This window comes from Hyaena hyaena, unplaced genomic scaffold, assembly GCF_003009895.1.
Source record: "Hyaena hyaena isolate Hyena2069 unplaced genomic scaffold, ASM300989v1 scaffold_823, whole genome shotgun sequence".
Classification (NCBI taxonomy): domain Eukaryota; kingdom Metazoa; phylum Chordata; class Mammalia; order Carnivora; family Hyaenidae; genus Hyaena; species Hyaena hyaena.
This window is the reverse complement of record NW_024081456.1, coordinates 647,325-674,562: the sequence shown is the minus strand read 5'-3', so window position 1 is coordinate 674,562 and position 27,238 is coordinate 647,325. Positions and strand designations below refer to the sequence as shown.

Genomic DNA, 27,238 nt, shown 5'->3' with positions numbered 1-27,238 from the left:
CGGCCCACAGCCAAAGTGGCGTTCGGAAGGCAGGTCGGTCCTTGGCCCTCCTCTGCCCTCGGGGCCTGGGGGAGCCGGGCCCCCCGTCCTCCCCGAGCTCCTCCTGCCCAGCGGCTCACTCCCATCTGGGCACCCGGGCGCCGTGCTCCCACCTGCCTGCGGCACCCTTCCCCGGACCCACTGCCCGGCCCTTCTGGGCTACCCCTCACCCCTCACCCCCTCACCCCTCACCCCCTCACCTCCTCGCCTCCAGCACAGGCCAAGCGTGGCCACCACCTGCTGCTGCAAATGGTTTTATGGGGACAGAGCCACGCCCATTCGTCCACACAGTCTGCGGCGGGTTTCACACTAGGACGTGGAGCCGAGCCCCGCAGAGGACCACTTCCTGTCTAGCCTCCTATGGAAGGAGCCCGAGAATCCTCTCGCAAGGGTCGCCTCGTACCCTAGGACGTCAGCTTCACAGCCGGGACCTTTGGATCTATTCCTGACAGACCCTCGGCACCCAGACCAGAATGAGACATCAAAGGAGAGGCGCGCGGCCCCGTGTGGTGCGGAGGGCATCGCTTACCCGACACTGACCCCCACTCACGTCCTAACCTGGAGTCTCTGCTTCCAAATGCCTTCCAGACCATTCTTGCCGAGACCGCCATCACCTCACCTTTAAAACAACAAAGGCCCAGGGCGCCTGGGTGGCTCAGTCAGTTGAGTATCCAACTTGATTTTGGCTCAGGTCATGAGATCGAGCCCCGAGTGGGGCTCTGAGTGTAGAGCCTATCAGGGATTCCTCTCTCCCCTTCTGCCCCTCCCCCAGCTCGAGCTCTCCCTTACTCTCTTTCAAAATAAAATACAGAACCCAAGGCCCAGCTTGCTGTCGCAGCAGCTGGGATCAGCAGTGCCCGCGAGAAGGCAGCGGTCAGCACAGCCCTCCCCACCCAACTTCCGTCTCCGCAGTGACCTGAGCGGACACCGGAGCCACCCCTGCGGCCGCGCGCCCCTCCACCCCTTAGGACACCCCCGCTGGCTCCTCCTGTCTCCTCCTGCCACCACGGCAGCTAAGGCCAGAGCGTACAAACTCCGCTCCCCCGTTACCTGCGATCACACTGTTCTCTGCTAACACACCACGTCTACCATTCTCTCTCCCCTGGCTTCTCACCAGACGGCCCTGCCCGAGCCACCAGCTCCGTCCCACGTATAAGGTGCTCCAGCGTGGCTCGTCTGAAGCCTGCGCTCCGTCACGCTGCCCCTACTCCCGTGTCACAGAGCTCCGTGCAGACAGCTCCCGAGCGATCGCGCTCCATCTCCCCCAACCCCGACACCAGCACTAGGGCGGTCAGAGCCACGGCCACAGCTACCCTCACGTGTTAGTCAAGTTCAGTTTTAGGAAGAACCCTTAATTTGTACACCTTCTTCTATATAAAAACTTTGCAGCTAAGAACGCCGCACGCTAACTGTACTTCAATAAAGAATAATAAAAGTTTAGTGCTGACATTTGATACTTGCCTCTAATATTGAATTCTTGTGAGGTTCATTCACTTTTCCAGCCAGACAGCAGTGAGAGATAGCGTTGTGAATAATCGGCTTGTTTGATTTGCTACTTGGCTCCTTAAACAGCTTGGGACCTGTGAAACAGGCGAGAGCCACAAATGGAACCCCCCAAGGCACGCGCTGCAGGCGCACACTCACTAGCAAGGCGACAACCTCCCGGAGCCGGGTGGCCAGGCTCGTCGGCAAGGCCCAGGCTTCTGAAGAGGAAAAGTAACAGTCACCTCAAACCTGTGCGGAAGAGTCTCGATTACACGCTAAGAAAAAGATTAAAGTGGCTGTTAGCCTTGTCCCCTTTCTGCTTTGTTCTTTTATTTAAAAATAAAATAAAATAATAAAATAAAATAAATTAAAATAAATAAATAGGGGCGCCTGGGTGGCTTAGTCGGTTAAGCGTCCGACTTTCGCTTGGGTCATGATCTCGCGGTTCGTGGGTTCGAGCCCCACGTCGGGCTCTATGCTTACAGCTCAGAGCCTAGAGCCTGTTTCAGATTCTGTGTCTCCCTCTCTCTCTGACCCTCCCCTGCTCACACTGTCTCTCTCTCTCTCTCAGAAATAAATAAAACATTAAAAATAATAATAATAATAATAATAATAAATAAATAAACTGAGGCGCCCCAATGCCAGGAACATACTACTTGGCGTGGGGCCTGGAGGACAGAAAGGCGTGTCACCGGCCGCTGATGTGCCTGGAGCCGAGCAAGGCCTGCCCCACCCAGGCAGGGACGTGCTGTGACCGCCGTGACGGCCACGGGTGCGAGGCTGTTACCTGTGTACTCGGCCACGGAGGCGAGGGAGGACGCCGCGGACGCCGTTTCCCAGTCGCGGTCTGTGCTCCTGCTGGGGTTGCGGCTCAGCGTGGGCAAGGCCTCCAGGGACTCGACTCTGCCGAAGGAGCGGGCGATGGGCGGGACCGGGAGGGTCGCGGGGACCCCCAGGCCCCCGCCCACACTGGCTGGCGTCACCCACCCCACACGCAGCCAGCCCTCACCACCAGCGCAGGGAAATCTGAGGTGGTGGAGACGTCCAGCACCGTAGGGGAGCGCCTGGCAGTCTACTCTGCCCTGGGAACCACAAGCGTCGGCTCGGGCAAAATATAAAAGTCCAAGACCTCAGGTATGACAGAGTGACAAGAACAGACCCCGCGAGAGGGACGTCGGCCTCTACCAGGGGTCCGTCCGAAGGCTCCACCCTGACAGGGCAGGGCAGCCGCACCGGGTCCCTGCTGGCTCTGGAAGCCGGCGGACAAGGTCTGGGACATCCGTGCTGCTGACGCTCGGGGGACAAGACCTCGGGGAGGAAGGAGGGAGGGGCCGCCATGCGCTCAGTACAAAATCCCAGGTCTCGACGACTCTGATCCCTGAGCTGTGTCCCCCAGAGCAGTGTCCACGGAGCACAGAAGGAGCCGGTGGTGCCAGGGCTGCTCGCAGGGGGCGGGACTCAGGGCTGCGGCTGGCCCAGGCGACTGACCATCAGCACAAAACCCCAACCAGGATCTGGAGTCCCCCACGTGTGCCCTCTGCAAGACTCAGGTGACAGGAAGCCACCGGACACATGAAGAGGGAAAACTAGGCCACAGCCACAGGAGGACACTCACGGTGAGGACACGTGGAGGAAGGGACAAGGCAATGGGCAGTGGTCACTAAGGCCCCTGAGCAAACACTGGGATCAACAAAGTCGCCAGCATCTTCTCCCAAAACACTTTTTAGCTACAAAAGGGTTTCCAGGTGAGCAAGTCGCTCCCCTCCGCCCCGCCAAAACAGCCCCAGTTAGGACCCGCCTGGCAGGCTACACCAGGAAACACCCGCTCGCCAAATATACACAGCCTGAAGCTCATCAGGAAATCCAGGCTGGGGGCGTCCCCAGGGAACTGGCCTCTTCTCTCAAAAGCATCAAGGTCAAAGGAGACAAAGGAGAGCAGAGGTTGGTCTGGATTCAGGAGGCACACAGTTCATGTAACGAATGGTCCGGAGCAGGGTCCAGGCCCTCAGGGACACTATGGGACGATTAGCGACGACACAGTGGGGACTGTGGGCCCCCCAGAAGCGCCATCTGGGAACTGTGGGTATTTGGGGGGCACCTCCTCATTCACAGGAAAGACACGTGGCTGCAGTAGAGGCTACAGAGCAAGAGGGATCCACCTCGCCAGCAGCAGTCAGCGGGGCCAGACAGAGCCCACGAGACATCACCCCAGAACCACCACACACAACGCCACTGCCCGCCCCACGCTCCCCCCGCACTCCCCCCTTACCGCTGGGAAGGCGTGCCCCCCGAGTGCACGCTCTCGGGCTCGGTGGTCGCCGCGGAGGCCAGGGACAGGCTGGAGCCCGATTGGGCCCGGTTCAGGTGGTCAGCTGCCCAGACAAAGGAGCTGCGGTGAGGCCGCCCCGCCGCCCNTGGCTGCAGTAGAGGCTACAGAGCAAGAGGGATCCACCTCGCCAGCAGCAGTCAGCGGGGCCAGACAGAGCCCACGAGACATCACCCCAGAACCACCACACACAACGCCACTGCCCGCCCCACGCTCCCCCCGCACTCCCCCCTTACCGCTGGGAAGGCGTGCCCCCCGAGTGCACGCTCTCGGGCTCGGTGGTCGCCGCGGAGGCCAGGGACAGGCTGGAGCCCGATTGGGCCCGGTTCAGGTGGTCAGCTGCCCAGACAAAGGAGCTGCGGTGAGGCCGCCCCGCCGCCCAGCACGCCCCGCCCCGCACGCCCCGCCCCGCCCAGCACGCCCCGCCCCGCCCCGCCTGGCTGCTTACGGGTAGAGGCGCACTTGGTCCCCGAGTCGCTGCCAGACTCCTCCCGGTGGACTGACTTGGGCCGAGGCTTCCTGGGCTTGGCTTTCGGCTTCCCCAGCCCCTGCTCCTCCAAAATCTGCTGCTGCTTCCGGCGCAGGTACTCCTGCTTGATGAGCTCCCGCCGGGCCTTCTCCTCCTCCTTGCGGATGCGCTCTTCCTCGGCTTTCCGCCTGCGACACAGGCTCGGCTCAGGCGTGTGTGGCCGCCACCGCGCCCCGTGTCCCTGCGCCCCGCACCCCGCGTCTGACATCCCGTGCTCCGGTACGAGAGCATCTCTCTGTGCCCCCACACCCCTGCACACCACACCTCACGTTGGACACTCCATGCCCCTGCGCCCCACACCCCCACATCCAACACTCCGTGCCCTCGTACCCCGTGTCCCTGTACCCCGCACTTCCACACCCCCACATCTGACACTCCGTGCCCCTGCACCCTGTGCCCCCAAGCCTGGACTGAGGGACCTGCACCCTCCTGCACCCTCCACAACCCGTGGACACCAGGCACCCCAGGCACCCCAGCAGGGCCACGCGACCCCAGGGTGAGTGCTGAGAGCACAGGGATGTGGTGCTGGATGAGGGAGATGAGCCCCAGAAATGGCTCAGCCGGAGCTTGGCCTTGAGGGGAGGGGGGAATGCAGGCTGGGGCGTGGCAAAGGACAGGCCGGGCAGGGAGGACGGGCTGGGGACTGGGCAGACTGGGCTCGGCAGATGGCAGGGGCCGGGCAGGGGAGGGCAGGGGCCCAGCAGGCGCGGCAGCCGGCTTACCGGGCCTCGTCTCTCTTGAGCTCCACCTCCGCCTCCAGCTGCTGCTTCCGCATTCGCGCCTCCTCGGCCTTGCGCTGCTGCTTTAGGAGGAAGGCCGCCCGCTTCTTGGCGAGCTCGTCCTCGGCCTTCTGCTCATCCTACAGAGCAGACAACGCACATCACACTGAGGGTCACGGCCCGCCAGGCCCGGCACACTCGTGTGCAGGGAAAATGGGTTAGTGCACGGTGCACATGCGAGCTCACTTTTCTCCCCGATGAATCAGCCTGTCCCTACAGATGCTAAGATACAAACGGAAAACCACCCCACTCAGAAACGGCCCCAACCTGGGGCTCCGGGTGGCTCAGATCAGTTAAGCATCCGACTTTGGCTCAGGTCATGATCTCGATCGCGGTCTGTGAGTTCAAGCCCCTCTTCAGTCTCTGTGCTGATAGCTCTGAGCCTGGAGCCTGCTTAGGATTGTGTCTCCCTGTCTCTGACCCTCTCCTCACACTCTGTGTCTCTCTCTCAAAAATAAACATTAAAAAAAAAAAAAAAAGAAAAAAACAGCCCTAACCTGCCGCCTTCCTCAGGGTCTCCTGCTGAAGCCAGTTTACCTGCACAACTACACCCCGGGTTTCCACACAGTGAGCTGACACCCAGATTAATACTTGTTCATTTACAGTTCGAAAGCATCAAAAACCAAACCCTGCTTGCTTCTGGGAGAAGGGAAATCCTGTGCCCTGTGGGAGAAGAACCATGAAAACAGAAAGGAGTCCCCACCATCCGTCTCCCTCCTGCCTAAGGAAACACCCCGAGAAAGGCAGAGAAACAAAACCCTCCCCGAGCGCACGCCTCCGCAGCCGCGGCTCAAACACACGCAGGTCCCATGGGGTCCTGAGTCGGGTACAGGGCTGCAGCCTCACCGGCACCCAGCCCCATTCGCTCCGACAGGCCCTGCCCCGTGTGCTTCCTGCAGAGTCGGGTCCTTGGGACATGGGGTGGGGGCTCGCGCAGCAGCACCCTTCCCTCCTGGCCCTTTGGGGGAGGGTCTGCGGACCCCGTTCTGAGTATAAGATCCTGACGGGCCATCAGAGAAGACGCCGGCAGCAGTTTACCTTGAAGAAGAAGCCGACCCCCGGCTTCTGGTCACCTTCACCGGCGAGGTCCACTGCGCTCTGGGGGGCCCCTGTCTCCCCGTCGTCGTCAGGGGCCTTCAGGTCTGAGAGGTCCACCTCGATGAGACTGGCCTTGCCCCTGGGGGCTTCGTCCACAGGGACATTCTCCTTCCCTGAGACCACGGGGCAGATGAGCGCCGCCTCCTTCACGCTGCTTTCCAGAGCTTCTTTGAGGCTCATCTGTTCGGACAGAATGTTTGCGTCCTTGGGAGAGGACAAGACAAGCGTCCGCTGGTTGCTCTCGTCGTGGAGCCTGTAGCTGTCGAAGAAGTACTTCTCGGGAGGGTCACTGCCAGGCTCTGCGACGCCGTCCCAGCCCGGGTCGGAGGGGGTCCGGGGGACGCAGGGCCGCAAGTGCGGCAGGGTCTCCACGCTGGGCGTCGGGGTCTTGCTGCGGGAGGAAGCCTGCTGCCTGTCCTTGGGGACCTTCAGCTCGGCCGGCCTCCCCGCGCGGGAATTCCGGCCCTGACTGAGGCGGGGGGGTTTGCGGTGAGCGACCGTCCCGGGTGGGGAGAGCGGCTCCACGAAGTGGACGGCCACGCGCACCGGCTGCTCCGGGCCGCCCTGCCTCGGGCCCGGGGCGGGGGCCGCGGGCGGCTTCATGAGCAGCTGCTCCTGCTGCTGCGAGATCCGCAGGATGGCCTGCTGCAGCGTGCTGATGGTCTCGTTCAGCTTCTCGATGGACAGGTCACCCTCGCCGGCGTCCACCGCCTCGCCGGCGTCCTGCAGCAGCGCGGCGGACAGCGCCTTGCTCCCCTCCAGCTCGTTCAGGGCGGCCGGGCCCTTCGCTTTGTGCTGAAGGAAGACCAGGCTCTCGGCGTCCGCCTCCGGAGACTGGGGGGCGCCCTCCCTCGCCTCCTCCTTCGCGACAAACTCGTCCGTCTTGGAGACCCCGTCGAGGCCGTCCCCGTTGTGCTGCGCATATGGCTGGCGTGGCGAGGGGGCGCCGTCCGCCTTCCCCTTCTTGACCACGTGCAGGAAGGCGGCCTTGCCGAGCCTCAGCCGCTGCCGCGCCGACAGGGCCTCCGCCTGCTGCTTCTGCGCCTCGATGGCCCGGCGCTTCTCCTCCAGCTGCATGCGGAGCCGCACCAGCTCGGAGGCCAGCAGGCTGGCGTGGTCCCCGGCCTGGCCGCCCGGGCTCTGCTCCCTGCGCGCCTTCCACGTGGTCAGCGGGGGCGGGCAGCTCTCCGAGGCGTCCGGCGTCGTCTTCTGGGAGCTGCTGGTGCTCGACTTGGTCTCGCAGCTGTTGAGCCTCTGGAACTTGCGCTCCGCGAAGCTGGTCATCTTCACGCTGCCGCTGGCCGCGGACATGCCGCTCCCCTGCGACACGGTGCTCAGACACGGGCTCGAGCGGCCGCTGGCGTCGTCCTTGTCCTCGTGCTCCCGCACCTTCAAGTCCTCCTGCAGCTTGGCCGACTCCTCCTCCCCGGCGTCCCCGGCCGTCACCACGGGCTGGTCGTCGCCGCCGAAATCCTGCTCGGCTTCCTCCAGGTCTGCGACGTCAGAGTCCGAGTCCTGCCTCAGCACAGCCCAGGGCTCGGCGGCGTCACCGGCGCTGGCTACGTGGAGGAAGAAGCCATCGGCAGGCTGTCCCTGAGGTAACGGATCGAAACCGCCCGCCGCCTGCGGCCCTGCCTCGGCGGGCGCGGGGTCCACGCCCGCGGGACGCTCTGGACAGGAGATCGGGGCGGAGGTCCTGCTGGAGTCCCGGCCGCCGTGGCCACTGGGCGCCCGCTTGCGCACCAGGGGCTGCTGGCCCTCGCTGGGCCTCCTACCCGTGAGGCCCCGCGGCCGCCCCTCCCCACACTCGTCCTCCTTGGCAACGGCCCGCTTCTCCTTGGCGGGCCTCAGCACGGCCGGCATCAGCGGCTCCAGGAAGAACCCGTCAGGCTCACGCTCGAGGGCGTCTGCCAGTCTCCGGGGAGACCTGGCGCTTGCCGGCGGGGCCCGGTCACCGCCATGGGGAGCCACGCCTGTCCTGACGATGGCCACGAGCTCCTCTTCCTCGTCCTCGATGTCGACATTGTTCAGGAGGCTTTTCCCGTCGGTCTCCAGCGCGGCAGGCGGGGGCTGGTTCTGCGGGGTCAGGTTAATGACACTGGAGGCCAAGCTGTCCTTGCTGATGGAGCGGGCCAGGCTGACGCTGTCACCAGAACCGGGGTCCATGTCACAGCTGGCAGCATGGTGGAGAGCAAAGGGCGCCGGCTGGGACACAGGCCTGCAATGTGGGGAGAGACACGCCTGTCTACACGAGGAGGGGACTCAAACACACGAAGAGACAAGGCACTAGTTACCAAAAGGGAGCACCAACCCCGCGTCTAGGGGACTTGAGCAGACCCTTCCCCAGAGCAGAGGACAACCAGAGACCAGCTCGAGTCCAGCAATTCCCATGCCTGCAGGCCCCGGGGCCTCTTTACGCCCTTAAACGTCACTGAGGATCTCCGAGCGGTTTTATTACGTACTTACGGAGCGCCCGCTTCAGCAGCACGTATGCTACGATTACATACTTACTGATGCCCACACTTATCAGACTAGAAATCAGAGCTAAACATTTTAAGAACAATTACAAATTACAGTAAGAAAACCATTCCGTGAAATAAGACCATATTTTCTCAACTACAAAAGCTTATGTAATGCGAAACACCTTTGCGATTCTCTCTGCTGCCTGCCTGGACCCCGTGTCTGACTCGGGATTCAATCCTTCACAAGAACGAGAAAAGTTAAGGAGAGGACACCCCAGCACCGTCAGGAAAGGGTTCTGACCCGCAGACTCCCTGGGTGGGGCTCAGTGAGCCCAGCGGGCCTTGGACCCCCTCGGGAGAAGGGCAGTGTTAGCCGAAGGAACGTTCCACACAGAGACTTTGAAACCCAGAGAGTTCACCTGTTCTTTTTTTCTGGCCACGCTACCGCCGCGCCCCGTGGTTGACCATCCGCGCGGGTTAAAGAGTTGGACCGGAGTCGCTGATCTGTGTGGTGGAGGAAGCAGGGCGTTCGGTGTTACACAGCTGATTTCACAGCACCTCAAATTCTTTCAACATAATAACCATTTCGCAAGCAAATGTATCCTAATCCAGAACACCAGAAGTTCCCAAGAAAAGCCATGACAATCACAATGCAATTTTCAAGAGTTTCAGTAAGTAGCACAGAATTCGGTAGTATTTAGTCCAGATCATGACGGGAGACCGTCGGAACTCTAAGTAAACACCAACACGCAGAAGGCCTTGCTCACTGGGTAGGACAGGACAATCTTCCGTATCCTTCATGGAATTAATGATGCTATAAATCATAGTCTTCTATAAAGACTATAAATCCTAAGAAACATCAATACAAATTAAAGTTTTTCCACTGTAACCTTCCAAACTAGAATGACCGCATCAGAGTAGGAATACCCACCAAGGGCCATCAGCTAAGCCAAAAGCTGCAGGAGGAAGGGCGGAGGACCGAGGCAGGCGCAGGGGTCACGTGTCTTACCAGCAAGGCCGTCCCCCTGTGTGGTCTTCTGCTGTCTCTGTCTCAGGGGCAGTAAAGGGTGCGACGGGCTGAAGGCAGATGCGCCTTTCCCCCTGAATGGGAAAGAACAGGAGAGAGAATCACCGGTTTACCGGTCTTCAAGTTCAACGGCAAATGTTTACAATAAACCACAGACAGAACCATGAATCACAGCAACGTATGAAAAAATCATAGATTCTTCGGGAAAAATTAATTATTATAAAAAAAGCCAAAAGAGTACCAAGAACTTCAAACCTGAGATAAATATCCTCAAATGGCAACTCGGGGTCACAGCGACTCCTGCACACCCTCCCCTGCCTGGGGGCGCTGGAAGCAGAAGGCACGGGGGCGGGGGGAGGTCCTCCCACTGCCAACCCCCCACTACTTTCCCCGTCACAGAAAACGTACTGCAGTTCTAAGTGCAAACCGCCTGGAGAAGAGGGCGGACGGTGACTCACAGGTGCTCGGGCTCCTCGGGGTGCAGGCGGTGCCTGTGGCCGCCCTCAGGGGGCAGCGCGGTGGGCGGCAGCAGGTCGGCCGGGCTCGCCGCCGCGGGGCTGCCCAGGAAGCTGCGCTTGGTGGCATTGGAGATGGGAACCGGGGGCCGGCTGCTCTTGTGGTGCGACACCGCTTTAGCTGCACAAACAGCAATTTACAGAAATGTCCATTATTATTCAGTTACTGGAAACTTTAGCAAGAAGCACCTAAAAACCCAACCAATCCGCAGCTTTGATAAGAGCTAAAATTAATGCAACTTTTACTTGAAACCAAACTTCTCCCAAAACAAGACGACCGTCGAAAGTGAAAGCTGCAACAGCATCAGGGCACACGCCGGCCGGTGTCCCTGACCGCCAGCAGGGCAAGAACCAGGGGTCCATTGGTCGGGGGCACCCAGATCACCCACCGAAGTAACACCCACACTACTCCATCCCACAGCTCTCGAGGGAAGGAGGGTTCTAGACGAAGCACACTGTGACCTGGGGCACTGCCCCGGCCAAGGGGCACAGAGCACATGAGGACCCTCCGCAGGCCCAGCACACCCTCCGTGCGGCCACACGACTGCAGGTCTCAGCAGGAGAAACAGAGGCGGACGCTGGCGCCCCACAGCAGGACCAGGCCTCCCACCACGGAGAACCACACACCTTCCAACACCAAACCCGGCCCGCACTGGGCACGGCAGACCCCAAGCGCCTTGCCCACAGGACACCTAGCGACTGTACATCCAGAACGATCTGTCACCAGCAGAGCACTGTCATGCACTCCAGTGACAAGAGCAGACTCGCCATCAATGCTGCCCCGTGACCCTGAGGACCCTCAGGCTGCAGGGAACCCTGTAGCTCCGGCCTGCAGCCGCGCGACACCTGCCGACAGGAGAGAAGACCAGGCCTGCTTCTGAATGTGGACGGATGCCGCAGGCTGCTGCCAGCCGGCCTGTCACCAGCCCCACCACGTGGGCATGGTGCGCACATGCGTGAGGGGCAGGGCCGCACCGACACGGGGAGGCGAAAGGCAGGCTCCCCCGGGGCCAGTGAAGAGTTCCTCAGAGGGACCGGTCCCCGAGGAGGCCAGATGAACACTTGGTGGCACATCAAGTGTCTCAGGCCCACCATGGGAGGAGCGGTGATCCACTGGAGCAGACGAGCATACATCCTGCCTAGAGTCCACCTTCCTGTCTGGAGAGCTCAGCCACACCTGTAGCCAAGAGCTCCCAGCAGGTGCCCACACCGCAGGCGCCCAGGCTGGCGGGGTAGACACTCTGGGTACTGGGTATACATTCTGGGTACCGAGCATTTACTCTGGGTAGCAGGTATATACTCTGGGTACCAGGTGTATGTCCTGGGTACTGGGTATACACTCTGGGAACTGGGTATACACTCTGGGTAGCAGGTACACATTCTGGGTACACTCTGGGTACCGGGTATATGCTCTGAGTACTAGGTTTACACTCTGGGAACTAGGTATACACTCTGGGTATTGGGTACATGTTCTGGGTACCAGATCTACACTCTGGGTACCAGGTATCTATTGTAAGTGTTGAAAGTATCTTTTCCCCTTTGTAGCTGCTTTTCTTTAACTCTGTATCTTTTTTCAATGAAAAGAAGGTCTCTATTTTAAGGTGGCCAAATTACTAATAGTTTCCTTTGTGGCTTTTTAGATTCTAAGACATCACAAGGATGTGAGGACACTCTTCCATGCTACCTTCTAAAATCCTTAGAGGCCAGCAAAGGCCGGCGGACTTATTCCACCCCACAGCAAACACAGGTTTTCTGCCTCACAGACAAGAGCAGAGCTGTATTCTTCCCAACCAGGGAGCCCAATCGCTCTCCCAATGAGCCGGGATTCTGATTTTACAGGCCCAGAGCTGCCCCCTGAGGAAAGCTCTTCGAGGAAAGCTCTAGGACCCAACGCAAAAGCTGCAGACGGGCAGCCGTGACGACGGTGCAGGCCTCGGCACTCCCAGAAGAAACCACTTAAAGGTGACTGTCGCGTGAAGAGGCAGCGACCCACCAAGGGCGCCTTCGGCACCGAGCACATTCTTGGCATCTCGGGGAGGAAACCGCTATCCACTCCCAGAAGGTTGGCCACTTACCATCTTTTAGCTCCTGTACATCCCTGGGCTGAACGAAATCTGGTCTGACGTTCTCAAACCACCAGAAGAGCTCGGCGATGAAAACCATGACATTCGGCTAAACAAAAACAAACCAGAACAAGGACACAATAAATAGCTTGCTCATCAATGCTTTTAAAAAAATGTGTCTTTAATAATTTGTGATTACCTTCAACACTAATGGGGCGTACAGCATGTCTTCTAAGGTGAGATAAAAGCATTTGTTAAGATATTCATTCGAGAACTCCCTCAGAAGCCGTATGTTATAGAGGCTGTCAGCCATCGACGTGACCTCCTTCAGGCATATATCTGACGGGGGAGGAGAAAACTACAATATTATACAGACCCTCTGCTTGCTCAGCGCGTTTACCTATATGTAGATACATACACATATATAACTTTGAACCGGAAACATTTTAAATGAAGGGAATGGTGATACTTAGGACAATAACATTTAAACATTATAGTAAGTATAACAAATAACACTAAATATAGAAACAGCACTCAAGAAAAAGACCTGAGAATCTTTAGGGTTGGAATTCAGTTGTTAACACCTAAAAAGCATAACAGAAACTGAGATCTTAAGCCTGGGGCTCCAGAATGGACAGTACCATCTCCTTTCAGTTTATAAAAGACACTGCTGCATAAAGCTCTTAACGTTTTACCAAGTTTCCTGCACCAGCAGGACCCTTGTGTGAGGTTATCTCCACTGTGGAGGCGGAGAGGGGTGAGGCTACCCAAGGAATAACCCAGAATACTACGAATCCCCGCAAACCAGGAGACAACGCGTAGCTGAAGGCTCCCTCCGTGAAAAAGGTCGGGGACGGCTGTCCACAGCACCTGGGCCGCTGCCCTGCTGGGCCCCAGAGCACCCACGGCCCAGCCCCACCGCACAGCCAGGCGCAGCTCAGGGCCAGGATAGAAGGAGCTGCGTGGACGACTGGAGAGAATTCTGCCTGCAAACCCACGTGAGTAAGAAAAGAATTTCAGAAATAGAAGCTATTTTCAAATAACTTTATTCTTCAGAAAAAATCACCATGAAGAGCTCGGAAGGACAAATGACACTTGCAGCCCCACATTCACAGCGATGAGGCCGGCCCCCCGCCACGCCCTGCCCTGCACGAGCAACTCAAGACACACCTGTTCCAGGTGGAGGGACTCGGCTCGCTGACACGGCCAAGCGGTGCCTCCGTGTTTTTCAGTGCGATTATGAGACGTTACACACACCAGGGTCAGATTCCCAAGGACCCTCTGCTCAGACGGAAGTATTAACACCGGATCTGACTCAGAGCTCCTTTCAGTAATGAAACAGCACGGGGTGTTTTGAAGGCCCCCCCCGGCCACTCCCCCGGGTTACCACTCTCCCCCACCCGAGACCACTGTCCGCTCCCAGTCAGCATGGCCACAAACACTACGCGTGGGCCTGGCTCTCTTGACTGACCCGCTGCGCCTCCCACTTGGCAGTCTGTCGGTCCCCAAAGCTCAGGGCTATGTGTCCATGTCCACCCACTTGAGGGGGTGGATTTCAGGCGTTCGTCTGAACAGCGGGACAGCCCCCCACAGCCCGCCCTCCCGCGCGCACTCCCCGCACCCGCGCACACCCGGCCACCGACTGGATGGGGGTGAGACGCCCCCTGGCCCGGACCTCGGGGGTGGTGTCCCTCTCCACTTCCTCTTCTACAGGAAGCCTGTTCTCACTCTGTCTCTAGGTGATTCATCTTCGTCTTACTAATTTGTACAACTTCTTTACTTATGGTACCAACAGGCTTGTGTGCCAGGCCGCTGTCGTCGTTGTTCGTTCCAAATACTTTACCACGGATATAGCTCATTCCTTAGCTTTTACCCAGATCCTCTGTCGGCACACTGAATTCCCCTATCATTAAATGTAATAGTCTTTTCTATCACTTGTGTTTTTCTTTTGTAACTTCAGGAATCCATCCCAACACCGAGGACCTAAAAATATCTTCCTATATTTTTGTCTCAAAATCACTACGTTTTGCTTTTCAGGCGTAGATCTTTCATCCAAGGCAGGAGCGCCCATCTCATGTGGATGGAGGCCAGACGGCCACGTGTCCACAGCGCTGTGTGCCCCGGAACGCCACCGCCAGGCTCCTTTAGACCACACGACTCTCCCAGGCCCGAACCACACTGGTTTAGCCAACACAAAGTTAGACACAACTCGGTCTCTGTCTGTGTCGAGCCAAGCACCCACACTCTTATTCTTCAAAACCCACTTGGCTGACACCTGCGCTGATCCACCACAAAACAGCAAACCCGTGGCCGACGGACACAAACCCATGAGGCCGTCCTGCTGCACGCCGAGCCGTGAGTAAGCAAGCGGCAAGAAGGCGCCCCACTCCCCGCGGCAGCAGGCTAGCTGGTCAGTCTGCTAGGAAATGGGCTATTTATTCAGTCTCAGAGCCACTTCCCCCAAATGACTAATGAGGGGGGCAAAACACAGTGACCTCAGACCGGAGAAGCCCAGCGACACCGCCTGAGCCGAGGGCCCAGCGGCCTCGCGTCCCCAGTCAGGTGCACCGGGAAGGCGCTCCTGCTAAACGTGCCCTGAGTCTAATCAGGACGAAACACCAGACAGACCCAAGCGGGGCCGTCCAACAAGCCAAGTGGCCTGTACTCTTGCAAAGCCGAACCCGAGACGCACAAGAATGACTGGGCGCCGGCTCCAGTTTACGGGACGCCCCGAGAGCCACCTCCAGGAGCAGAGCTGGGCCACCAAGGCTGGGAGCAACGGCTGGGAAGGACACTACTGGGACAAGTGACAAACCGACTGGCCCACGAGTCCGGGCCGCTCGCTGTGAGCCCCCGGCGGCTGCGGTGATCACAGAATGCCTTTGTCCCCAGTTATTCCCAGTCGGTTCAGTGACAGAAATAGAGCTCACGTGACAAAACGTAACAATGGGAACGTGTGGATGAAAGTACGGCAGGGATTCCTTGTTCATTCTTCTGTAAACGTAAATACATCCAAATGAAATGTTACAAAATATTCATTTCGGCCCTTAGGTCCTTACTCTTCCACATGAATTTTTACCTTACTTTGTCCACTTCTGTAAAAAAAAAAAAAATTATGTAGTACCAGACTGGCAATAAACGAACCACCCGAGGAAATCACAATTGTCATACGGACTGCCGGCCTCTGAGAACACAGCTCAGGTCTCCTTCCAAGGACGACAAACAGGTCCACCTTTGTCCAGGACGCGGGGTGGGGGCGGGGGCAGGTGGGGGCCGGGGCCTCGACGGGCGGCATTGAGGCAGCCGCAGGCTGATAGCACCCCTCACACGTGGGCAGTGGCTCCTACCACGCGGCTTTCTGTGCATGTCGTCTGCGTCCGGGTAAGTCTTCCCGCCGTCCTGTCTGGTCTTGCTGGGCTCAGCCTCTCGCTTTCCCACCTCTTCTCTCCCACTGTCCGTTCTGCTTTTTAGATGTCCTTTCCGGGAGACTTCTTCAAAGCCGTCATCTAACACTTCAGTAAACTATTTATTTTGAGAGACAGAGACAGAGAGAGAGAAAGGGAGGGAGCAAGCAAGCAGGGGAGGGACAGAGAGAGCGAGAGAGAATCCCCAGCAGGATCCACACTGACAGCACAGAGCCTGACACGGGGCTTGAACCCACAACTGCAGGACCCTGACCTGAGCCGAAGTTTGACACTCAACCGACAGAGCTGCCCAGACGCCCCATGCACTTCGGTGAACTCTTAAACTTCAGCAGACACATTTTATCTCCAAAAGCCCGTTTCCGCCCCATTGCGGTGCACACCTGCATTCCGTGTTCCGGACGCTCTCCTCCAGCGCCCTGTCGCTGGCCACCGTCCTCGCTCATCTCCAGTGTTTCCTCTGCTCACCCGTGGGGCCCCTACGGACTTGGCCTCACGTTCAGACTGCTGCTTACGCACACGTTGGGGATCTGTGGCTGCCCACAGTCAAGGGTAAAGGGCGGCAGGGGTCTCAGGGATGACCGCAAGGGCGGCAGCTGTGGTCTTCTGTCCGAGGCCCATCCCCGCAGAGAAGCAACCTTTCCCGTTTTTTTAGCACCACATATCCACTCGCTTATTCAACGATATAAAGTCAGTACTGTGACATGAAAGGAGATACAAACTGCTCACTCGAAAAATTACTAATATAAAGAAACGCTGGTAAAAAGCAAATGTCTTCAGGCACATTCGTTCATCCCCCTTGAGACAGTGAGAGCCGAGGGAGACGAGCCGACACTCTGCTGTATGTCAGGAGGGTCACACAGTGGCTTCGCAGTCACACACGTCAGGAAAGGCTCACTGTGCGGGTGCCGTCACATCCGTCGCCGCAGTTACTGCGCTCTTCTTTCGTCCCTGCGCTGTGCCCCTCGTCCCACGACTCGTTTCCTAACTGTAGACTTGTGCCTCCTTCAGCTCTCGTCCACCACCCCGTCCCTCCTCACCCCTTCAGCTCTCGCCCACCCTGCCCACCCCTCCTCACCCCTTCAGCTCTCGTCTACCCAGCCCACCCCCATAACCACCGGTTTTTCTCTGCATTTACGACAATTTCGGTTTTGTCAGTGTTTGACACGCTGCACCCAGTAAAATCGCACACTATTTCTCTTTCTGCCTATTTCACTCAACACAACACCCTCTAGGTCCGTCCACGTGGTCACAGGCAGCAGGGTTCCGTTCTTTCAGCTGCATAACATTCCACCATGGTTATGAACCATGCCCTCTTACCCGTCCACAAACCCCTCCCTGCCCTGAATGGACACAGCTCCGGGTCAGGCCGACGGGGAAGAAGATCGGGCTCACCTCCCGTATGAATGATGTCGCAGAGCACACAGACTCAGCCGTCATCTGACACCTGGCGGCCATTAGCGAACCGTCTGAGACTCGAGTTGTCTGGCTCTGAGAGCACGTGCCCATCTCCTGAGGCGTGTCCCACGTCCTTGGCGCGTCCTTTACACGGACTGCGGGATTCCACGGGGACGGGCCCTCTGCCCTCCTCCTCACGGCTCCCTAACCAAGGGCTTGCGCTCAGAGACCAGATGTGCCCCGGCCCCTCTGACACAGAGCATGAGCTTCAGCCCCTCCTGGCGTCGGGGCCTCTGACTAGTGGGAGAGAGACAACTACCCCTTTCTCTTCTTCCTTCAGCTTTCTTCAGGTTTCCTTCTTTTCTAATGCACCAGATGAACCGAGTTCGCTAACTTTTAAAAGTTCTCATTTTCCAGAACATGCCCCAAGGCCACCAGCTCTGGTGTGCATGTGTGTGTGCATGTGTGTGCGCCTTTGCGTGTTTGCGCACATGTGCGCATGCGTTTGTGTGTTCACTCATTACACGGCAAGTGTCTCCTGAACACCCACGTGTCCCAGGCACCAGGCCAGCAGCTGGGACGTGTCCCTGAACAAAACAGACAAAGCCCCGGCCCTGTGGAGCCCACCCCAGACGCCTGCACCGTGACCGCGACTGTGAGCCACAAACATGTGAAAGATCCCCTCTGGTGTCTACTCATTACGGACTTGAGAGGTTTGGAGAGAGTTCTGACAACACCCCACAACCCGCTGAGGTTTCTCCAGGGCCGCACTCAGGCTCGCTTCTCGTGAGCGCTCCCAGGTTCGCCCGTTTCAAAGAGCGGATGGCATCGCGGTTGGTGCGTGGGCCCACGCCCGTGAATCTTGTGTTCGAGCCTTCCGTGGCCTTCCTCCACTCATACCTGCTCCGTCAGTCTCTCTGTGACTGAACTCAGAGTGCATCTGCCCGTTCCTTCTGCACGTCTGTCGCGGTCAGGACCCGCCGTGCCACTCTCAGACGCCATGAGGCTTGACACCGCCGCTTCCATGCGGCCTCTCCTCCCCTTTCAAAAAGACCCCCTCCTGCCCAGAGTTCACTTTGTCCTAAGACCCCCGACGGATCGGCCGGAGAGGCGGGCCAGGCGAACTGCAGGCAGGCCTGAGAAACATCCAGGATGCAGAGTGCAACGAAACACGGTGCTGAGGGCCTGGGAAGGTTCCGTCACACGCTCAGCGAGACCACCTCCCTTCTGTCCATCATCACCGCGAGCGTCCGCGATCCCCTCCCCCCACACGGTGCCAGAGCTGCCTGTCGCCTCTGCGGGTGCAGCGTGGGCTGTCTCCCCACATGGTCCTGCCCCCCCACCGGGCATGTCTGCAGCAGCCAGGGCGCCACCCCCCCCCCCCCCCAGCAGGCCTCCTCTCTCCCTCTGGCCTCTGACCCAGGACTGCCACCAGCACCGGACTCAGTCCCACGAGAACTTCCCCTTGCCCCGTGGGCACCACACAGTTCAGCCTCTCCCCGCCTGTGAGGTGGCCTGGCAGCTCGTTTCCTCAAGACACATCTCCGGCCTGGCCCGGGGCCCCAGGCATCTGACATGTGCCCGGCATCTTTCCCAGGCCTGGAGGTGGGCCTTTCCGAATCCTTCCCAGGGTCCTGGTCTCGACACCACACCCACCCCCCCCCCCCAAGGCTAGAGGGGTGCGGGAGACCCGACGGGCCTCGGGGCAACCAGGTGTCAAGTTGGGATTGTCACTCCAACGCAGAGACTCTGGCTGGAACCGGAGAGTCTCCCCTCTGTCAAGTTCAGCTACAGTTTTATCTATAGAAACGTTTTATCCAGACTTATACTTGAAGTGGGACCGACTTCAGCTCCGCCCCCGGTGCCGGGGTCTCACACAAGGACCTCACGTGCAGGGGAGTCCGGCCGTGCTCTTGGCCTGTGTCCCTGTCCTTCATGAAGAAGGATGTTCAGCAAAAGCTAAACCAGAACTCTGTCCCAAGGCCCCGTAGACGGCCACTGGCGGGCAGGAAGCGCCCACGACGCGCACCGGTGCTGCCACGTCACCAGGGCCACACGTGTGTGAGCCACTCAGAGATGGAGTCTGCCCCTTCCCAACCCCAAGCCAGCTTCTAGATGCTTTATGTCAGTTGTAGCCGGATGGACAAACCCTCACCCTTCTGAAACTTAGGAGAAGTCACGTATATTTAACACTTTACAATTTCTCCAGGAGAGAAAACTGCAGGTTAAGTTAAGTCCTTGACCCTCGTATTTGTGTACTCCCGCTAGCATCCCCGCTGGCATTCTGGGTTCAGCGAGCTACTTCCTGGGCTTTTACGCGTTTGCATGGGGGTGCGTGTGATGCTCCCCCGGGCCTCGCGTCCGTTCCCGGGGGGGCCGGGGGGGAGGTCTCTGCACTCACCATCCAGCTTCATCTGCTCCGGGCAGTAGTAGTGGACCACGGCCAGGAGAGCGGCCCCGTCACTGCCGTCTCTCATCAGGTCTTCCAGCAGCGGGAAGTGGGGCGGCTGCCTCGCGGACAGGTGCTCTCGGCGATAGCGCACCTGCAGATGACAGGAGGAGAGTGGTCTACGCGGGACAGGCCTCCACGACCCCCGACACTACGGGCAGGCCGTTAAATCTAGAACCAAGACGATGCCCTCGGGATGGTGTTTAGAATGATGGCAATCACATGGGACAAGCTCACACGTCTGGATGACACACTTGGCCTTGAACACACATGTCCAGGTCCAGGGAACTGAGCGCCCCGGCCACACTTGGGTGTCAGCAATTAGCCGCTAACAGCACCAGGGCTGTCCCGCTCTACAGGGCACACGGGACCAGATACAGAATGCACGGCTACACTACCAAAAGCCGCATCCTCTGAACAAGCGAGAAACAAGTTAAATGGTGAATGTCCGAATGCCGGGAAGACCCATCTGTTCCCTTCCTCAGTAGCATCGGCGTGAACCTCAGCCAGTAAGAAAAGTACACAGTGACATTAGACAGGGTTTGAGAAACTCCCTAAACCGGGTTCGACAACATTTCATAGAAAATGTCCACCAGGCTCTCTAATAAATGCAACAAGTCGTCAGGAAATTAAATGCATGCGAGGTGCCGTATAGAACAGGTGCTTTTGGGGCGCCTGGGTGGCTCAGTCGGTGAAGCGTCCGACTTTGGCTCAGGTCATGATCTCAACGGTCCGTGGGTTCGAGCCCCGCGTCGGGCTCTGTGCTGGCAGCTCAGAGCCTGGAGCCTGTTTCAGATTCTGTGTCTCCCCATCTCTACTCCTCCCCCACTCACTTTCTGTCTCTCTCAAAATAAAGATAAAAAAAAAAATTTTTTTTTAATAAAACAGGTGCTTTGTCAAGGTTTCCACACTTCCGCCCCTGGAGGAGAGGGCGTGTGCGCCGTCAGAGCGCCCACCTCTCAGCACAGCCCCACGGCGGCGCGTCGGTCTGAGTGTGCGCACGTGCGTGCCGTCCAGGGTAGGGGCGTCCGTGCAGGTGCCTGTCCGGGCGTCCTCTGCGCGCCCCCTCCCCCCCCGCACTAATGTCTACGGCCGGACACAACAGAAATGAGAGACCAGCAGTCGCTAACGACTGTGGATTTCTGAGAGCTGTGCCAACGGCGTCACCCAGGAGAAAAACCCTCTCGGCAATGGGGAGTTTGAAGTCGTCTGAACAAACATACAAGGTGGACTGATCAATACTGGTATCTGGTATAAAGCACACCTAATGCATTCTTTCAAAATGGGAATGCGCTTTATCTCGTGTCACGGAAGTCCATGCTGACGGAGATCTTAACTTGTTTCTCGAGGCCTGCGGCACGGACTGCGGCAGGCTGCGGGCCGCGCGGCATGCAGGGCGTGGGACATGCGCCAAGCCAGGCTTCCACACGGACCACACGGCACACACGGGACGGACCACAGCATGCAGTGAAGCCAATGGTTTCTGCACCGAACACGGATGGCGTGTGTCTCATTAACGTCAGGGAGCACCTCTGAACTCCAGGGCCCGGGGAGCCTGAACGATGACCCCCAGGCTGCCGTCCAGGCCAGTGGCCCGACCACACCCGCCTGTGCCCGTCCTACTGGCCCGCGTGCTGAGCGCTGAAGTCACGGCCACCAACGGCTACAGGGAGACCTGAATGGTCCTGCCCTTGTACAAAACCCTCGGCTGAGACCTGGCTTCCTGCGGGACGCTCCGTTTCTGACGGCCCCTCATTAAGTAACGTCACCTAACACTCGGCTCTTGGCCGTCAGGATTCGGGAAGAGACATGTAAATACTCATAAAAAAAATGCCTTCCTCTTCTCTGTTACTGACCCATTGCAAACAGAAGCAAACTTATCCACCACGCTGGCCACAGAGCAGAGTGTGTCACTGCTCACGTGGCCCGGATCTTCCCGTGCGTGGCCGCGCCGCCTCCTCTGTGACACAAGTCTGAGGAAACTCTGGTCTCGATAATTAAACTAAAGGAACAGGCCATTAAAGGGTCTGCAAAAAGGTGTGTTCCAAGACTTCGTTCCGAGCCGCACCCCCTGGAGTCCCCACGGTTCCCGCGGGAACAGCGTCAGCAGCTTCTTCTGCTTCCAGAACGCTCCCGGGCGGGGGGAGGGGGGGGCGGTTAGCACCACTAAGACTGTCGATCCAAGTCACTAGCTCGTAACTTTCTTTTTATGGGAGCAGTCACACTTCAAGTTAACTTGGATTCCAGAAACCCTGCATCCATGCTGACCTAACTCAGACCCTTTCCCCCGCCCGGGCGGGCGGCAGGGGTGGTGCCAACACCCAGGGAGCTGTCTCCCTGGAGAGAGAAGCCCCTCCAGCCCTTACCCCGTGACACTTCCTGAGAGAGGTCACGTTACACACCATCAGGGAAGGTAACATCAGGACAAAAAACGTAGGCAGTAACTCGGGGAATCAGCCTACGTGTCACTCCCCGAGGCCTGCGAGCGGCGAGAACGTATGGATATTCTCCCGCAACAAAGAGTATAAAATTACCTAAGAAATGGGCAAAACCTGACTGGGCGTGTCTAGGGAAAGGCTACGGAGCCCAGGGTCACGTTCTCGCTGGTACTGCAGGGGCGTGGCCACACTACCAGGGAGGACGCGGGACACACGAAGCGGGTCAGGTGTGAGCAGCTGTGTGATGGAAGCGAGCGACTGTGACAGAATGGCCGTCTGGACGCAGCGGGCGCGCGGAGGTCACTTACGGGCACTAACTTCCAGTACCACTTGGAGGGGGACTGCTCGGGAGGCAGGGAAGAAGGCAGGAGACAGTGTCAGCGGGCGGCCGCGTCACACACGCGTCCACACAACACACACAGGAACACCGGGCGTGCTCTGAGAAGTGAGACCCGCCCGGGGCGCAGGACCCAATGCCCTGCATCGCCACGCGAACAATGCGGGCGGTCACGGGCACCTCCACAGCACTGGCCTCCGCGGGACGCTCGGCTTGGGCCGGGCACCACGGGACAGCCGCCAACTGCCATTCAGGGGGCGCTCAGTGCGTCCCTGTGCCCACGTGACGGGCAGGGAGGCCCACAGACACGCAGCCCAGGGTGTGCCGCCCACGGCATCCGCCCCCGCCTCCCCCCCCATGCCCAGAGTGAGAGGACCAGATAAGGAGTGACAAGAGACCGCAGGTGCGGCCGGGCCACATCTCACGCACGTTTACGGGGTATGGATTTGGTCACACACCTGCTTGGCAAAAAACACTATCATAGGGGAGACAAGGGCAGAAATGACCAGAATGCATAACACACCATCTGTGTCATTTCACGGGACACCTCACGTTCCCCTGCCTGAATTCCATGCAGGGTCCCAGAGATGCCCCAGCGGCTACGCTGGAGCCCAGGGGTGACAGACACGATTCTCAGGGGCGCCCTGGGCAGCAGGCAGTTTTCTCCTCCTCAGTGACTCCAGAGGCCCACCCCCAGGTCATCCGTACGACCCCGTTCTGGAGCTTCGACCTCTCCCAACCTCCCCCTCGCCCCCCCAGTTAAATACAGCCCCCCACCCGCCGTGCAGTGCAGGGAGAAGAGAGGAGCGCACCGTCATGCCCAGCACCAGGGCCGCTCCGCGGGAGGCCTGGGAGTGCGCTTGGGGGGGGCGTACAGACAGGGTAAGCAAGTGGAGGATACGGGAATCATTCTTAGAAACCGGAAGCAACCATAACTCGACACATTCCAGAAGAGTTCAGTGTACCCTTTACCTTCTGGTGAGCTGGGCTTTCCAGTAACTGCTGTTTTAACTTGACTTCTTTCTCCGTAATCTCTCTCATTTTAAGATTTACCTGAAGTGGAAGAAAAATGCATTAAAAGGGCAATGGCTTTCTGTGCCCTCCCTTCTCCACCCAGAGACCCCACCTCGCTTGTTTGCAGCCTGGGTCTGAGACACGGGTATGCTTTAGGCCAATTACACAAAAGCAGAAATATAGAGATTCCACACGGTCTGTGCTGGGCGTGGACACCAGAGCCGGCCTGCCGCACGCCAGCGTGATGCTCGCCACCTCGCCGGAGGCCCACGGTGCACAGCAGTGCGACTTGCAACTATCAGCGAACGCCGCCTGGCAGACGGTGTGGCTCCCGCGTCCCTGACCGTTCGCAAGTAACGCCAAATCACCTTCAATCGTAAAATGTAACGTGAACTCCTTCACTAACAACCTCTTAGGCTTCATTCTCTCCTGGAATGATTAACCCCAAGATAAAACCAAAATTACAATTATAAAGTAATACCGTGGAGAAAAATACTCAATGCTTAAAGGATGTGTTCAAAGCCAGGAGATGAAAACACATGGAATTGAATGTTTTGCTAAACAAGACTACAAGTAAATGAAGTCATGCAAATCAAATCAAGAAGGCAGAAAATTTTTTTTGAAAGAAAACAGTAAAAAGAAAATCAATACAGATACATTTTAAAATAAATGAATCAGAATAGACAGATGGGGCCGCCTGGGGGGCTCAGTCTGCGGAGTGTCTGACATCGGCTCAGGTCACCATCTCCCTGTTTGTGGGTTCAGGGCCCACGTCAGGCTCTGTGTTGATAGCTTAGAGCCTAGAGCCTGCTTCGGATTCTGTGTCTCCCTCTCTCTCTGCCCCTTCGCCCACTCGCATTCCCTCAAAAATAAATAAATATTTTAAAAATTTTTTTAAAGAATAGATGGATGGATAAGTAATACAGCAAGTATTATAAAACCTTACTTGTGAAATCTAGGTGGTAGGCACATGAGTGTTCTCTGTGTAGTTCTTCACTTTTACAATTTTTCACAATAAAGACTTTTTGAGAAGACACATTTCTGTCATATGCTAGATAGCTTTCTAACACAAAAAGGATTTTCTGATTAGGCTGATGGTGACATTGATGAATGTAACCTTCCATCCTGTTCCTGACATGTGACAACGCTGCAGAGATCTACACAACTGCCTCCGAATCTTTTCTCCAAGTGACGAGTGTATGTTACAGACACATCACTGGAACAGCCACGAAGGACACGGGAACCGTACGTGGACTTTAACATAACAGAGGACGAAGGTCACGGATTTGGTGCCCAAAACATACAGAAGAATTCTTATAACAATAAAAAGACAAATGATCTGATTTCAAAATGGACAAAGGATCTGAACAGGCCTCCCTCCGGAGAAGACCTGCAGATGACCAGCATGCACACAAAAATGAAGAGGCTCCCACCGTGGAGATTCGAACCTAAACCACGAGACCACACCTCACCTCTCCAGAATAGCTAGAATCAAAAAATTAGAAAGCGCGCGCCCATGAGGGCGTGGGACACTGAGACCTGACACCCCCCCGGTAAGGGTAAGACGGTGAGGCCGCTCTGCTAAAAGTCAGAGTTCCCACACGATTTGGCAACCCCATCCCTAAATACACAACACACCACACAAACCTCGTCCACAACGATCACAGCAGCATCCGCGAGAGCCGACAGACAGGCATAGGTGCCCCCAGCCAAGAAGCACATAAAGACAACGTGGCAGGTCGGCACGGGGGCATGCCGCATGACTTCTGTCACACAGGGGTGGAGTGCGGTGCGCGCCACAACACACTACGGCACAGGCGACGGCTGAAAACGTGACGCCGAGCAGTGGTGGCCGAGGGCAGGACTGCACTGACACAAAATGCCCATGGCTGGCACACGCGCAGAGACTGGAGGCAGGTCCTCGGCTGCCAGGGTTTGAGGTCTGCAGGGGTGGGGGATGGTGAGTGCTCAAGGGAACTCTCTTTCTGCATGTGATCAAAATGTCTGGAATTGGTGATGACAACTGTACAACTCTGCAAATATATTAAAAACCATTGGACTATAGATTTAAAAATACTGAATTTTACAACCTCAATCTTACCCCAATTCACATGAATAAGTGGTTCAAGTTCCATATTGCAATTAACCTTTGAGAAACTACTACTTGTCAAGTTCTGGTGTCAAATCAAAACCAAATGTGCATCTGGACTTGCAGGGCAGAGGGCGGAACGGGAGGGCCCTGAGCCCCACACACCAGCAGGCCGGACCGCATAGCTGACGCAGGGACGCAGACACGTCGACATCAGGAGGGGACGACATCCCGCCACACCGCAACCTCAGAACACACCCCTCCCCCAGCCATACGTCCATAGGAAGCCAGACGGTCGTCCCACACTTCCACGCAAACGTGCTGTAGTGGATCGCACGCAAAGGCAGCTAAGAGCGTCTAGCTTCCCTTCCAGTAAGCCGGATATTACAGATACATACAAAATTGTAAAATACCATTTCTTCTCTCAGAAAATATAGTCATTTTTGGTTAAAAAATACATTATTTTAACATGAAATAGGTTTTATTTTTAACCAAATTAATAAAAATCTTAAGTTGTTTTATTTTTTTTTTAATGTTTATTTCTGAGAGAGAGACCAAACACGAGCGGGGGAGGGGCAGAGAGAGGGAGACTCAGAATCCGAAACAGCCTCCAGGCTCTGAGCTGTCAGCACAGAGGCCGACGCAGGGCTCGAATCCACGAACCGTGAGATCATGACCTGAGCCAAAGTCAGACATGTAACTGACTGGGCCACCCAGGCGCCCCTGAGTTTTCTTGTTTTTAATATCTAATATGATAAACACTGACAGATTAAATTGTTTTTTTACTTCTTTATGACCCACAGTTTTGTTAAAAAGGTACAGGGAACCTAAGCCCAGAACTCCGAGGACCCTCATCTACGCAAAGGAATGAAGGGCAACAAGAATGGAGACGATGTGGATAAATGTTCCCTAGTTTCAATTACTTTATTTTTTTAAGTTTTTTTTTTTTTTTTTTTAATTTATTTTTTGAGATAGAAAGACAGAGCATGAGCAGGGGAGGGGTAGAGAGAGAGGGAGACAGAATCCAAAGCAGGCTCCAGGCTCCGAGCTGTCAGCACAGAGCCCGACACGGGGCTCGAACCCATGAACTGTGAGATCATGACCTGAGCCGAAGTCGGACACTTAACCTACTGAGCCCCCAGGCGCCCCTAGTTTCAATTACTTTAAAAGATGTCTAACTGTTGAAAATAAAACTCCATATGTGAGGCTGCAGCGGAGCAGGCAGCGCACAGCAGCCAGGGAGGGAGAAGTCATTCCCAATGCGCCGAGTGACACGGCATCATGCTCTCTGAAGGCAAACGGTGAAAACCAAACCCTAAAGCAGCCCCCAAGAACTCCAGGAGAAAATGGACTACTAAAAACTACCCAGTCTAAAATAAGCCAGAAGAGTATAAAGAAAAAGACAAAATGAGATCAATCGAAAGCAGACAAGATGTCAGACGGAAATAGCTCAATCATCACATTAAACAGAACTGGTCTAAAACCCTCAACAATAAGGCAGGTTCTCGGACTGAATAAAAAAGCAGGGCTGACTCCACAGTGTCCATAAGAAACTCATTTTAAGGAGCGCCTGGGGGGGCTCAGCCAGTTGAGCACCCCACTCTTGATTTCACCTCAGGTCGTGATCTTTTTTTTTTTTTTTAAATAATAGTTTATTTATTTTTGAGACAGAGAGACAGAGCATTGAGTGGGGGAGGGGCAGAGAGAGAGGGAAACACAAATTTGAAACAGGTTCCAGGCTCTGAGCTGTCAGCACAGAACTTAACGC

The 27,238-nt window shown here is 57.0% G+C and overlaps 1 protein-coding gene across 2 annotated transcripts in view; it reads right to left on the bottom strand.

Moving 5' to 3' along the window:
• The window catches only part of CAMSAP1 (calmodulin regulated spectrin associated protein 1), a 56,771-nt gene that overhangs the window by 2,562 nt on the left and 26,971 nt on the right, over positions 1–27,238 (bottom strand). The window contains exons 5-18 of one of the 2 annotated variants that reach the window (XM_039219633.1): positions 23,340–23,420; positions 22,339–22,371; positions 19,545–19,686; positions 12,523–12,662; positions 12,336–12,432; positions 10,204–10,381; positions 9,728–9,819; positions 9,138–9,222; positions 6,197–8,474; positions 5,102–5,238; positions 4,299–4,507; positions 4,087–4,189; positions 2,312–2,427; positions 1,501–1,619 (exon numbers count right to left, since the gene is read on the bottom strand). In XM_039219633.1, the coding sequence (XP_039075564.1) occupies positions 1,501–1,619; positions 2,312–2,427; positions 4,087–4,189; positions 4,299–4,507; positions 5,102–5,238; positions 6,197–8,474; positions 9,138–9,222; positions 9,728–9,819; positions 10,204–10,381; positions 12,336–12,432; positions 12,523–12,662; positions 19,545–19,686; positions 22,339–22,371; positions 23,340–23,420 (3,810 nt within the window). The remainder of the gene's footprint in view (positions 1–1,500; positions 1,620–2,311; positions 2,428–4,086; positions 4,190–4,298; positions 4,508–5,101; positions 5,239–6,196; positions 8,475–9,137; positions 9,223–9,727; positions 9,820–10,203; positions 10,382–12,335; positions 12,433–12,522; positions 12,663–19,544; positions 19,687–22,338; positions 22,372–23,339; positions 23,421–27,238) is intronic. The other variant, XM_039219634.1, reaches the window with a different exon arrangement.